This window comes from Melopsittacus undulatus, chromosome 17, assembly GCF_012275295.1.
Source record: "Melopsittacus undulatus isolate bMelUnd1 chromosome 17, bMelUnd1.mat.Z, whole genome shotgun sequence".
Lineage (NCBI taxonomy): Eukaryota > Metazoa > Chordata > Aves > Psittaciformes > Psittaculidae > Melopsittacus > Melopsittacus undulatus.
The window spans coordinates 4,252,537-4,267,260 of record NC_047543.1 but is presented as its reverse complement, the minus strand read 5'-3'; the positions used below and the strand labels follow the sequence as shown (position 1 = coordinate 4,267,260).

The 14,724-nt window shown below is 43.1% G+C and overlaps 2 protein-coding genes across 2 annotated transcripts in view; both read right to left on the bottom strand.

The window, feature by feature from the left end:
• The window catches only part of LOC117437103 (nucleoredoxin-like protein 1), a 45,345-nt gene extending 40,227 nt beyond the window's left edge, over positions 1–5,118 (bottom strand). The window contains exon 1 of the mRNA XM_034070315.1: positions 5,093–5,118. Coding sequence (XP_033926206.1) covers positions 5,093–5,118 — 26 coding nt within the window. The remainder of the gene's footprint in view (positions 1–5,092) is intronic.
• A 3,342-nt stretch (positions 5,119–8,460) lies between these two features.
• On the bottom strand, positions 8,461–11,492 carry SOST (sclerostin). Its single transcript, XM_005141607.3, has 2 exons — positions 11,259–11,492; positions 8,461–9,923 (listed from the first exon to the last, which is right to left on the bottom strand). Exons 1-2 carry the CDS (start codon positions 11,476–11,478, stop codon positions 9,502–9,504), a joined length of 642 nt encoding a protein of 213 aa, XP_005141664.1. The 5' UTR covers positions 11,479–11,492; the 3' UTR covers positions 8,461–9,501.
• Positions 11,493–14,724: the final 3,232 nt, after the last annotated feature.

Below are 14,724 nucleotides of genomic sequence, written 5' to 3'. Positions count from 1 at the left end.
CCCCCCCGGCCCCGGCCGCCCTGCAGGCCCGCCCGAACGCCGGGCCCCTGCGCCCAGGGCCGAAGAGCCAGGAGGGGGCCCTGGGGCTCCGCCTCTTCAGCGCACGCCTCTCAGATTGTATTGGCAATGAAGGTACTACTTGTACTGGTAATTATGGTTTACCATGAAATTACTCTCCCCTCTCACCCCCCAAAACTCCATCGAATTAGCCACGAGTGGGATTATATTTATCACTGTGCAGTAGAGACTTTGCAAATAAATGCAACCAATTAGAAACCCACTCAGAGTGTGGGGCCAGCACAGTAATTAGGGCTTGAAGACAGCAAAATTTACCTGCATGTTTTGGAAAGAGCGATGTGCTGCTTTCAGATGGAGGGGGGGCTGTTCTCTAGAAATTAATGTGTTCTTTTTTCCCCTTTCTTATTTAATAGCAAACTATCTGCTAAATGGTGCTTAAGGCAGCCTTTTCTTTCCATTTCACTTTGATGTGATTCTTGATCTTGCAAGGACTTTACAATATCATGAGGAATGCAATGGTGCATTCGGAATGGCATCGTAAATAATTCAATTATTCCTAAAGATGCTTGTCATTAAAGAGGAAAAGCCTAAGGAAAACAAGAAATGCACTTACAGAGTGAATAATTCCAAACATATTGCCCAAAGTAAGCTGTCAGTATAATGATTTGTCTCCCTGTCTGTAAAATATGATACGATAATGCTTCCCATTTCAGTAAGAACAATCTGCAGGGCAGACAGCACAGAATAGAACATTTGGATCATGGTAATTCAAACTACCTCTTTCAGGCAGACAACTGAAAATATAGCCTCCAGCCCACACACTGTGGCCTGGCACAGAGCAGCAGCCAGGGGTGAATGCAGCTGATGAGATTAATTTGTTGGGCCCTTACTTATCACCTACAGACTGAGGCTTTGTATATTCTGAGCTCATTTCCTGCAGCATGCACAACATGCTATTTCAGCTTGCCTTCAGCCAAACAGGGCAATTTACTGTGGCCAGAAGGCGCCATAATTACCACCAGATCACATTATTAAGATGCTCTCATGGTTAGTTCAGCCATTTGACCCCTGAGTATTAGTTCTACCCTAGGCCTTTGCTAGGGATGGCATGGGACAAGTCTCTGTCTTTTTAGTGTGTCTTATGCCTGTCACTTTTTGTCCTTTTGGCATTTTAAACATGTGCAATTCACAAGCTCTGGGGCAGGATTTTCTTCTTGCACTTACCTGTATGCAGTGTCTCTCTGAGCACATTCTTCATGTACTTGTTCTTCATTACAAACCTGCATGTAGTGATGTATAGTTTGTGTGTGAAAACCAGATATTACCCAGTGCTACAGGAAGTCTCCTGTCCGTAGGGTCAACCCCCACATGAAAGCAGTACAAGGAAAGAGTTGGAATACTCAGTGTGGCCAAACTGCCATATCCCACAATTTCCTTTAACTATTTTCCTGGTGTCAGTGAAAGTGTGACCTGACCCAGGCTGGAGGCTTTAACAGCTACTTTAGTGAGTCATGGCTTAATGATTCTTTAAAGGCAGCCTCACCTGCCTTCTGGAAGGAAGGTTCTGGCAGTTTCCAGCACTTAATACTGGCCTTCAATAGCCAAGAATGATGCAGGTCCCTCAAAGTCAGTCAAACACATCTGCAACACCAAAAACCAAGCCAGAGATGCTCCCCCATTTGCTTCAGCAGGCACAGGAAGCTCTGTCTGCACCCACACATTACCATGAGCATTTCTCACAATTCAGTTTATTGCACAGGGTAACCAGAGTTCAGTTTCTTGCGGTGTTTTTAACTTCAGCAGTATCTGTGGGGGTCTTGTTTCTCTGTGTACGTGAGCCCCTTGCACACTGCCCCTGAGGATAGAGCTGCACCTCTAATGAACAGTCTATTTCTGTTTCCCGAAGGGGGTTGTGTTTGGCAGTGTGTTACACTACCCCTCCACCTATGTCCACCTTCTCATTCCAGTTGGAATTGATCTTTCCTCTAAAATGCCTCCAAGAATCCAAATTCACAAAGAGGAAGTTTTCCTCCTTGATTATTAGAACCAAAATCCTGGCTAGTACCCAGAACCATTCGGAGTATTTACATATAGTGAACTACTGAGCATTTAGCTATGTCACAGGAAATGATGTTACTGCTCTAATGCCTTTTGAAGTCAGTGAAAAAAGCTTACACCACCATCATTATCTGACTGCAGCATTTTCCCACTATCTCAATGACCAGTTTCTATGCATGCCTTTGCTCCTGAAGCATTCTTCCTTGACGTGCATTTCAAATCTCGTAGTAAACGTCTTATTGTGAACTCTCTGCAGCAATGTTAGCTGGGGTCGATTCTCCACCAGGCTTGCGTGTGCATCTGTTTTTGTTTTACATGATATAAATAGCTGCCCGGGCCTGAGAGCAAGATAAGATGCAAGTCTTTGAACAGCAGGAAGGACAACACGAGTGACTGACAGCAGATAACCCGGGAGACTGGTTGAGACAACTTTAATTTATTTGTACAGCATGCATATGGCAGGGTCCTCACCTCCTCTTTTGGCAATGATAAATGACAAGATGTCGACAGTTATTAATTAAACTGCCTGGCATAGCAATGTACACCATGATAAGACCTAAGAAATGTGCAGCATTCCTTCTATCCCATCATGAGAATGAGGCCCCTCCACTGTTCTCTGGCACAGCAGAGATTAGACTAAAGCATCAATATTCCAGTACAAGCTGGCTACCTAGTAACTGCCTGAACACAGGGCCCTATAAATTGAAATCCTCTCTCATGCGATGTGTGGTAATTAAACTGCAGCATTCCTTCTGCAGGAAATGTTTCTCCTGTGTTTTTCCCACAGATTGTGCTACAACAACGATTTCAGCCCCATGAACTATTAACCAATTATAAAGGGATTTTCTCGCTCTGCTTTAACTGAGGATCAAAGGAAAAAACAAGTTGGCTTTTTTTTCCTAACCAGATATTGTAATTTAGCTACAGAACACCAAGGAGAGCCAGAACTCGAGGCTTTCCTCAGGCAAACAGAATGGACTCATGGCAGGGGTGTAACACCCGCTCCAGCTTTTCTCCCTTAAAAGATATCCATTGCCCGTGATTGCAATGCATTTATCCTGCCCTGTTTTCATTTGTATCTTTTGTATCTATATCCTTCACGTATGTCCTACTTGGAGCTAAGTATGTCTACATACTACCCTGTTACTCAGAACTTAATATATACCCAGTTTCTCACCAGCTTAGTTGCTGAATGAAGTCTTAGGGTATTATTTAGAGCTCCTTTTGAACGTTCTGTTGTGTAAGAGCAGCCTGTTGTGAATCCAGTCAGCTAATACAGAGCGTGATGCCTTCTGTCTGCATTTGCCACAGAAATAAGGTAGATAAACACCCCAGTGCTGTATCATTATCATTTCAAAAGGACCAGGAGACTCTCTTCAGGCTTTCTGCTTCAGTAAGCTCAAGCAGTGCACATCTGATGGTCACTTTGAGCTTGAAGTATCCCAAAATAATGAAGAACTAGCTAAAATCCTTACATCCTAGAGAGGCAGCATCCCACCTAGGAGAAAGGGACATGTTTGAGGATACAGTGCTTGAATTCCAAAGTCCTGACAGTTTTCCCAGGAAAGATATCCTATACATTAATTCCTGCCACTGAGCTATGCTCCCTGCCCACAGCAGGGGGTTGGAAGTAGGCGATCTTAAGTTCCAACCCTAATTCTATGACTGAACGATGCATTTATCAGCACTTTTCACTCCATAAAGAACGATTGTTCTGTTCTTGTTGCAAGTGGAAGTCCAAAGAACAGCCCTTCGGACAGGTTGTCAGACCTTGAGGCCATATTAGAGATGTCAATAGAAACTAATGCTAGAGAAATGTAGCTTTTAAAATGACGAAGCCTATTTTGGGGCCCTCGAGGAACCTGGGCACCTCTGATTTGAAGCTTTATTTCTTTAGAAGCCCATATTAATGGAGGAGCAGGCTGGAATTTCACCTGCATTTCCTCAGGTCACTGCAAGTCTGCAGTTGTCTGTCCTCTCTCCCCCTCAACACTGAGTTCCTGATGGTGCTGCTTCTGTATCTCCATGTGCAGAAACCCATCACGAATGGAAGGTTTCTGGTTCCGAGCACACCCTTAATCTGCAGAACAGTTTTAGGAGCAAGCTGTCACTCTTAAAATTAACTTCTCCTGCTAATTTGACAGGAAAATAAAAGCAGGCCCCACAAATAGCAAACCCCTCCTGATGGGAGAGCAATTACCTGAAATTAAGCCTTATTTCTGCTTATAAAAACCCAACCAAAACCAACCAGCAAACAACCACTAAAAAAGCCCGCCCCAAAACAACAGCAAAACAATAAAAGAAACCAACAACCACCCAGTTCTAACCCATGCCCTGCAGACTGGGAGCATTAGAGTTAAATACTGTCCCTTTTGTAGGGAAAGGGAAGGAAATAGAGAGGAGGAAGGAACAAGAGATTAGAGAATCTGACAGATGTAAATAGGCTCAGAGGAGCCACTGTGTCCCAAGGCCTCTCCTAAGGGAATTTTTTATACCAAAGAATCTGGTAGCTTGAATGAAGAATGACATCACTTATTTATTTAGCCAGAGCTGAGCTATTTTCTTAAGACATTGAAATAACCTCATGCCACAAGCATTAAATTGCTGGCGAATTGATCAAGATGCCTTTTTAATTTGGGGGCTTGATAACCACAAAATAAATATACCTGTATTTCTTGGTTTGAGAGTATATTTAAGTTGCCTAAAAAGCCATGAACAAGGAAGCCTGAGGCTGAAGGTTAATAGTACAATACAAACAGCCTGATGTTGAAGTCTTCAGGAGGGAGATGCATGACTTTGGCCTTGTAACAGTCAAGGAGCTGGGGCTGCTTCCCTTAAAGGTGAAAGTGATGGTATTGCCATTATGGACACTGAGCATGGATCAATGTTTCCACATCCTGGGTGCTATACAAATTCATAAGGGACAATTTCAATCTAAAGTGCCCCATCTGTGTCAGTTAGAATCTGAGTAGCCAATATATGGTGAAAAAGTGATTTACATCATGTGCTGCCTCACCTTGCCAGGCTAAAATGGATGTTCATGGTATCAGCATGATCCAGACAGACCCTAATAGCATCAAGGAGAAGCAGGGCTGGGATTACAAGCTTAGATACTAAAGTGTCCAAAATGACACCGAGCTGAGTGGTGTGGTCTATACCACAAAGGGAAGGGATGCCATCCAGAGGGACCTTGCCAAGCTAGAGAGGTAAACCTGTGTGAGCTCCATGGAGTTCAACAAGGCCAAGTGCAAGCTCTTGCACATGGATTGAGGCAAACCCACACATGGTACAGGCTGAGCCATGCATGGATCACGAGCAGCCCTGCAGAGAAGGGCTTGGATTAGGGTATTAGTGGATGAAAAACTGAATATGAGCTGGCAATGGAATCATGGAATAGTTTGGGTTGGAAAGGACCTTAAGATCATCCAATTCACTCAGATTGGACTGGCTTTATTTCAAACTGTGAAGTATTTCACATCTGAGTCTCCATGACTTGCGGGTCAAGGGCAGTTTTAGTGTATTCACATTACAGGTTACAGCTCACAGTATGTTCAATCCAGACCCAAGGTCCATACAACTGTGTTCTACGTTAATTTAAGACTTTTGAGCTTGTTTACTATAGAAAAGTTGTTTTGTGTGCCCATATACTGCACTAATTTGGGTGAAAGAAGCTAATTATAAGTTGATGTCATATGGCTAAAAACATACGTGTTTATTCCCTCTGTGTTTCACAATGCTGACTTTGTCAACCACATGTGCAGAACACACACACAATGTGTTCACTGGGCTCAGGGTCTCACTGGGTAAAGTTGTGTCCGTCCTTGTGCAATTTGTAATCAAAAAGTTGAACCTTATGCAAAACCTGTGGGACCTTGTGAATACCTTGTGGCTGTTTGTGCTGCCTGGATGGTTGTCTTACATAGCAGAAGGGTATTTTTGACAGTAGAAGAAATACAGTTGGCACACTCACTGTTGTGTGTGCATTGGAGAGAATCTGCCATGGTTTGTTCTCTGCACAAGTGGGGAGAGAAATGGGTGGCAAAGGGATGAATGCTCGAAGCTGATTTGGAGAAATCATGAATCCCATCTGGGAAAGAACAATGGGATTGTTTTCCTGCGGGCTGCCCATTGTGACAGTGGCCCCGTTGCTGACAGGCAGCTCTCTCCAGCCAAGTGAAGACAAATTCAGTGACCTGTTGCTACTTATAGCTCAGGAGCACTTAAGTTACATTCTGTTGTGCTATTTTATTGCAAAAATTACAGTGAAGAAACTCACTTTTGCCTGAGAAATTTATAGCCCTGAAGAAAAACTGTTTCATGCTTAGAATCATAGAACAGTTGGGGTTGGAAAGGACCTTAAGATCATCTAGTTCCAACCCGCTTTCTGTAAAAGGAATGCACAACAGGTCCCGTCCCATTGCCAAGCCCCTTCGCAGTATTTGTTTCTCTGGAAGAGCCTGTCCCATGTATGTTTTATGTTCAGCAATGTTTCACTGATGGAAGGACAATCTATGTCACTCTGGTTTCAGTTATTCCCTCTGTGTTCAGCATCAAGCTTTCTTCTTTGGAAAGAACTGGAAGTGTAGAGATTTGGTGTGAAAGACAAGCTGAAATCTCCTGCAGACACTCATTCTCAAAACCCCAGTGAGAGATGGCATCTCTTCTGCATAGCACATCCCTTGAGCCATACTAATGCTTTCAGCAAACACCAGCGTAGATTATTAGACCAGGAAGTCTCTACATCTCCTTTTTCTAGAGCTCTACTAAGAGCTGGGAGTAATCTGTGTTAATGGGGAGCTAAAATCATGTGCACCTTTATTAGAGGGGAGAGCAAATCAGTAAATGTGCAAACCCAAATGCTTTGTTTGAAAAGAACCTGCGGTAAGAAACCAGTGAGGAGCAACTGTAAACAGGATGGGCATTGAGAGGTAGTGCAGCAGTGGCTCTGGACTCCCTGGCCACTGGCATTCTTGTAAAAGCTTTTCCAACATGCAAAGAACCAATCCTGACATTGTAAGTCAGAAACCTGCAGGATTCTGAATGGGAGAAAGCGCTTCTTGTGGAAGAGAGCTGGGGTGGGGGCTCTGTGTGGGGCTTGGGGGTTCGTACGTTTCTTCAGGTCTGGGTTTCTGTATTGGTTTGGTTTCTGAAAAGGATGTCTTTAAGGTGAACCATGTGGGAGAAAGATGTCAGTGGTTCACCCAAAGGCAGCAGACCCTGTACTTCAGCCCTGCCTGGCACCCAGCATGCAGTCCCGGATAGTGGAGTAAATGCTTTCACTGGTTTATCACAGTCAACACTTTAAACCCCATATTCTACTAACTTCAGATGCCAGTGAGACCATGGAATCACTTTGCAGAGGAACTGCACTGCTTCTCTTACTTAAGAAGCACTTGCAGGTATCCACACTGAGTTCTGCAAATGAAGCTCTAAGTGCCAAACTCATAAAGTCAAAGATAAGGCTGGGAAATATTATCACAGGTTTGGCAACCGTTTGTATTATGGTTTTATATGAAGTATCAAATAATTGCAGGGCAAGGACACCTTCTCTACTGGCTGTCTCGATAAAGCTGCTCATAGTTGTACTGAGAGATCTGCATGCTATGTGCAGTCCAAGCTCAAGTTCAGTTTTCCTTGACTTCATTGGAAAATGTCTTTGTTTCTTAAAGAATATGGTCTTATAAATGCAAATGGGCACAAGTCTACGATATGGAACTGTTAAACAGATGAACTGCTGCCTGTCACTTGCAAGGGGGTTCTAGACTTCTTCCTTCTTCATTGAGAGAAACCTGAAGCAATCAGGTTTCAATCAAGCAGTCTCAGTGGACTTCTTGTTTTCTTTGGTGGCTTTATCAGGGTGGGAACATATGAATCAGATGTCACTGGGAGTAGAAGGGAAACTGAAATGGGCCAAGTTTGAATTCCCCAGGGGAAGCAGACATGAGAATATTGAACGAGTTCTGAGCTCCACATCTGCCCAGGAAGACTTTTTCCATGAGAAATGTCATGCACTGGAGCAAGAGGTTCCAGGGTGGAATTTCTTTGGAGCTGTGTAGGTTATTGATTGATTGAGAATGAAGGACCCTGACACTTTATGACAGAAATGGGATGCAGCTCCCTGACTGTTCTGTAACTCCCCAGCCTTGTTGGAAATCAGCTTGATCCTATAGCTGCAAATCAATGAGTCTACCTGCAGTTAATCATCATTTCCACTTTATTAACAATGTATTTAAAATGAAAAAATAACAGCCTGTTATTTTTAAAGCGATTTTACTTCTCATTGTCTACAAGGGAAAACATTGTATAAATAATTTCTGAGGACAAAATAAATACGTAATTCACTCTGTGAACCAACAGCTTTCATCTCTAGGCTCTGGTCCCACATAAAATCTAACAACATTGCAAACTTCCATAGCTTATATGATTTCATCATAAACTCTACATAGAAAATAAGAACAGTGAGGAACTGGCTTCATCCCAAACTGTGTTCATCTGATACTAGGCTTGGTACTTCTACAGGATAGATACAGCATGTGATGATTCACTTTCTAATACTATTCTCTATTGTAAAAACACAAAGGGAAAGTTGCTGTCAAGCTAAAGACTTAAAGTTGCACATACCAAAGACTTTTCTAGAGGAATTAATGACTTTAAGATTAGCAGAGGCTCACTTTTAACCAGCACCTTACTCCCAGAACGTGGCTTACACAGTCTTAGCACTAGAAAGTGTGTGGCCAGATAACCCAGACTCTGTAGAACAGAAAATGTAAATTGATACACCTAAGGTGTATCTGTCTATCCTACAGTCTTCTAATGAAAAGTATGAAATAGATTTGTCACACTTTTGAGAACACAAATGTCATTGCTTGATTTTTGTGTTTTGGAGGAAATAATTGGGTCATGAGGGCATCTGACATCCCAACAACTTGACTTCAGGCACCATTACTGTTGAAATGCCTGCTATCGTTAACTTCCTACAACTCAGAGTGGTAACTCTCGTGGTGTTTCCTAATCTCATGCTTGTCCTGCATCATAGCACTTACAGAAGTGGGAAAGAGATCTCAGTATTCTTTTCACATAGAGTAGAATGACTTTTAATATAGTGTGATTGTCACCATAACAGCTTCACTTTCTCCTGCCTTCCTACTTGGACAAGCCACAGGACCTCACGTGAATCTCCACGGTGTACCTCTCCTCTCAGACTGAATGTAGGTGTTGCTACCTCCAGCTCAGTTTATCTCATTCTTTTATCAGACCATAGCTGCTACAGTCTGACAGGTTTTTCACTATGTGAGCCTTTGACCCCGCTTAGCAGAAGGAATTAAAACCTACTGCAGTCAGAACGTGCTGCTGTGGCCTGTGAGTGCCGGTTGATGTCTCGTAAGATATCCAGAGCTGCTAGGCTGTACCGCTCGGAGCCGCCTTCTAATAAGCATTTTCTAACTCATGCTGGTTAGATTTGCTGCTCCTCGCCCTGGACAGACGGGGCTTCTTGTTCTTCTGAGGCCTGGCAGGTTCCTTCCCAAAGTCCTTCAGCTCGGACTGGTTGTGGTAGCGAGTGTAGCGCTTGCATTTGCAGGACGTGACAGCTCGGAATTTGTAAGTCCGAGTCTCGTCCTCAGGACAGGCCATCTGGATGCGCTGCGTGCGGGTGTGAGCAGGGATGCAGCGGTAATCCAGGGAGTTCTGCCGCCACCACTTCCCTCTGCCGATGGAGTTGGGCAGGAGGTGTGAGGGGACACACTGACCAGAGCACACCAGTTCCTTGACGGGCTTGATGCTGCGGCAGGGCCCCTCTGTGACATAGCGGGTGGTTCGCATCTCTCTGCAGCTGAAGTCAGAAGCATCTGCAAACAAGAAACACTTTAGTTACTGATTCCTTTGCTCCCCACCCTTGAGAAAGCACTTTGGTGTTTGTGTCACAGGTATCTGGCTCAGAGCTAGATACAAGCTGGGCATCCTGAATGGGAAGAGTAACTCCAGACTCACCCCTGCAGCTTTGGAATATTCGGCTGCTTTAGTTATGAGACCCTTGAATGGCAATGTGCAAACTAATGACTAAAATCCTTGGCACTGGGTAAATTCCATCTCAGATTTGTGCATGCACAGTAGCAACCTGCCTTGACCTGGTGGTTGCTAGGGCTGCCTGTGAGCAGCAGAGTGCTCCCCCCTTTTAGGCACTTAAGATCTTTGTAAAGTTACACTCTCAAAACCTGCTTTTAAAATATTGTTCATGCTACGAAAGCAGAAAACCACAATTCCCTTCCAGCTGTCCTCAGAAACAGAAAGCTAGCTCTGCAGTGCACAATAGTGGAAACTCTATCTTGTTGCTCTCTGTGTTTGATGGATACCTGTCAATCTGGAGGACCAGGTTCTTTAAAACTACCTTTCCCTGTTTGGTGCCAACTTCTCACCTTCCATCTCTCCTTACAAAGCTTCTGGTTTTCATCATTGCAAATGTTATGTGTTTGGCTAAATGCAGTGCCAATGTATTATGAGTGATGTCAGTGCTGTTAAAGTAGTCAAACTGATTCCAAGATTGCACATCTCTGCAAAATAAAGTTCCTCCAATTCACTTGGGCAAGAATTCCCCTTGGGAGGGTTTTAACTGTCTCTAGCAGCTTTTCTGGTAGCTGGGACCTGGATGCTGGCAAAGGAGAGTGAGCAGCACACTTCTCTAGCTGAACACAGCCTCCATGTGTCATTTCTGCTGTGTGATCTCTGGCATCACTAGAGCAACTCTTTCTAAAGATTAAGAATTTATATTATCTCCAGTGTCAACCCCTTGCCCCATCCTGACCTCAGAAAGTCGATTTGTGATAGTTCCTCCTTGCAAGCACAAAGCACAGAGAAACTGAAGTAATATTTCTGCAGGTTTTCTATACTGGAGTTGTGTCTGCAGAGAGCAGATGGGCAAAACAGGAACACCTATTATAGCACCTAAGGATTGTTCAATAGATAGACTACATTCTTCATCAGTAAACCCCAGTGAATCCCTTCTAACATTTACATTGATACTTCTACAGTAGATATTAGTCCCTATCACTTACAGCATTAGGTACACACCGCAAGTTTTGGTTTAATATATATATTAAATAAATAAGAAATAGATAAGAACAAGTATTCTTTTGCAAACTGTCTATTAGGGTCCAAAACTGTAATAATGATGGTATTTTTCTTACCGTTAGGGTCTGGAGCTTGTTGTATGTGTCTTCCTCCATGCTTTGCCTGGTTCATTGTGTTGTTGTTGCTGAAGGTCTGCTCCATCGGTGTTTCTGTGTTTTCAGTGATCTCAGGAATGATTTCTGTAGCATCATTTTTAAACACTTGCCACCCTTCCACAGATCGAAATGCCATTTGTGTTAAGACACAGACAGAGCACACAGCCCAAGGGATCTGCATGGTGGCAGCTCACAGATTAGCTTTTCAGCACCCTGACAGTCTCAGATCCCAGGCAAAGGCACATTATTCCCCTTTTTTAAATCCTTTTTAGAACCAAGCCAGCCAATGACTATGCAAAGTGGGAAGGGCCAGAGAACAACTCATTCATCCCAGCTTTTGTCAGTGTGAAATAAAATGGGTGTGTGGGGGTGGGTTAGTGAACAATATTCCACGACTTCTATGTCAAAACTTCTCATATGTGTCCAGTTTTGTGCCTGGCAACAATGGTGACTGACAAGACCAGGATGAACCGGGAGCTGCTGAGCCTCTCGGCAGTTTCTTTCTGACACTGGTATAATTAAAACCAGCCTCTACCTCCACATTGGCATCTTTGGCTATTGTCTTTTCCAAAGGTTCTTCACACTTTGTAATTTTACTGTTGTTCTTCCCCTCCTGCCCCAGTACAAAGCAAATCTCAAGCTGTTGTTCAGTGTACACTGTTCTGCTTTCCAGTTTCTGCTGGCAAATTACTGGGGGTGGAAGAATGGAGCTCTTTTTTCACTCTACAAACCAAGGAGCTCTATGTTTTGTTTCACAGATGTCCTGCAGGAACCAGGAACAGCTTCTTTTCAACAGGAGAAGGGGTTTGTTTGGTTTTCCTTAAAAAAATAAGCTACTTGGAATATGTTAGTTTCAGGAAACAGCCAGGATGTTGTACATAGAGCTTTTGGATGCGCTCTTTCTCACTGCATACTGCTACTTCTGCTGACATTCTGCTTAAGTGTTGAATATAGGACACCTGCTTATTTCAAACACAAGAACATAACCAGACTGATTTCCATTCATGATGCAACCAACAAAAAGAGAGAACTGATGTCCCATATGTCCACTGCACCTATGCCCGAGATGCATTCATGTGTCATGTTTTAAAATCTCATGTCTGGTATTCTTCTTCCTTGCAAAAATCAGATGATAGTGGTAAGAGCTGCATCATTTCTTTATCTCAGACTACATACACCTTCAAGTAACTTACAAATGACAGCAGGCTATATATGTTAATTGGAAAGAGTCTCAGGTTTTAGTAAGTTTAGATACTACACAGAGTTCACCATAGCTACGGCAAGCAAAACTGTTTGCTTGCAGCAGTAGAGGGACACCCATGTGTGTTATTACAATGTTTGTCACATACATCCTCACAAAAATATATCATGTAGGAGAGATTCACTGTCTGACTTTGCCCTAATGCTACAAGACTCTTTACCTAAGGCTTGCTTTCCATTCGGACAACTTCCCTGTCCTGGGTGTCACTAAAGTTAAAGTGGAGGTGCATCCTCCCTTGGGGTGACCTTGATGCTAAGAAGTTATCTAAGAAATGACTGTTTCAAGGAGAAATACAACACACTATTTTTGTCAGACAGGAATACCACATTGTATTGGTATTCTCCAATAGTGACCCTGTATAAAGTGAGATCACAGTTTGTGGCATGGCATACAGCTGGAAAGCACAACAGGAGAGAAGAAAATGGAGTACTGGTAATCACTGGACCACTGCTACCTATTCACTCCCCTAGTTAAATGCCTTTGGAATTGTATATATCCCTCAGCTCAGTTTCTGTTAATTTCTTTTCACTTAATGCCTGTGTAGTGACTATATCCAAAAGCTGTCATTGGCCCTATAGGCCTGCTACAGAGAACTGCATTTACAGTCATCAATTGCTACATAAAACATCACATTTTTCTTGACGTAGCTTCTCTAAGTACTTGATCAATCCCCTCTGTAACTGTCTTAACACTTTCCTGTATTATCCACTGGGAGAAATAACACCTGAAGATCTATGAAAGTGAAAATCAGAAGCTCTCTTTAGCCTCTGGCTTAAAACTCCTTGTCCCCAGGCCAGGAAGGCAGCCTAATAGAGGCAGGAAATAAATCCAGATCCCACAGACATTCTAAGAAGGAACCAGACATATCAAGGGAACAGGTACAAGGAACAAATTGGCATCATATATTTAGCCTGGATGTGATGCTGCTGCTTTCTAGACTCTGACTTGCATTCTGCTGTGTATGCACTGCAACACTGTACTCCTTACTATACAGGCATGAACATACCAACCAGTTTCTGAAATCAGTTCTGTCACTTGTAACATCTGGTGCTCACTATGCACCCCCTCTGCCCATACCTAGCCAATGGGTATGGCCAAGGTGCTGTTTGGAATCCAAGCCCTATAATACATGTGTGCAACTTAAGCTCTTATCTGTGGCCAGCAGCTGATAATTTACACACTGCACTTGAATTCAGCTTCTGACATGTTCAACAATAACTTACTTGCTTCTCAAACAGTTCTAAGCTGCTGCTAAGCCACTCTTGCCCAAGCAAGTTTTATGTCTCATTGCTGAATCGTGTACTACCTTGTGAAGCAGTCAGAATGCTATGGTGTGATCTCCTTCAAGTAGCCAAGAATAAATGGAATCTTGGTGTTCTCCCAGCAGAGCCCAGCAAATGCACTGATAAATCATTCTGCTGACTTGCCTTTTTCAGCGATAGGACTACATTAGATTTACACAGGAGCATTGTTCAGGGATGAACGATGACTATCTGGAGAAGAATAACAAGCCTACAGCTCCATCTGGTGAGTCAGCCAGCCAGGAACCTCGGCATAGTGGAATTGAAATTACAAAACCCCACAACAGTTTAATTCATTTTCAGGATTTATTTGTAAAATGAACAGGACACTAATTCTCATGAACAAATCCTTAGAAGAGATCTCTCAGGCTTATTCTAGTTTTGGTTTTACTCACTGGCAAAGCCCAGAAAGTCATTTTAGAAGAAGCCTCTGTACTGTACTGAGATTCCATGAGATAGTCCCTCTGTGCTAAAAACATCCTGCATTTGGATGCTACTCATTCTAAGCTTGAAACTTCATGGAATATTAATGTTTCGGCAGGGACATACTGCAACATTCTCTCATGTGTGTTCTGTCAATACCTGTGGTTCAGAGCTTCATGCTAGCTCCTACTCTTGTCAACATTACAGTCTCAGCTGCAAGACCAAAGGACAAAGAAAGCACCCAGAAAACACAGGTTTTGCTTTGAATCTTAATTTTTAGCTACAAACTTCTCTCTTGTACTTATGGAAAGGCCAAGAAAGATTTAGTTCAGCCTGAGTAGAAGGTGAATTTAGTTTTACATCTATCATTTGATCTGGAGGTTCCTCTTTGTAACTTGTTATACAATGTGAATAGCTTCTCACTTCCACTCTTCCCACTCTC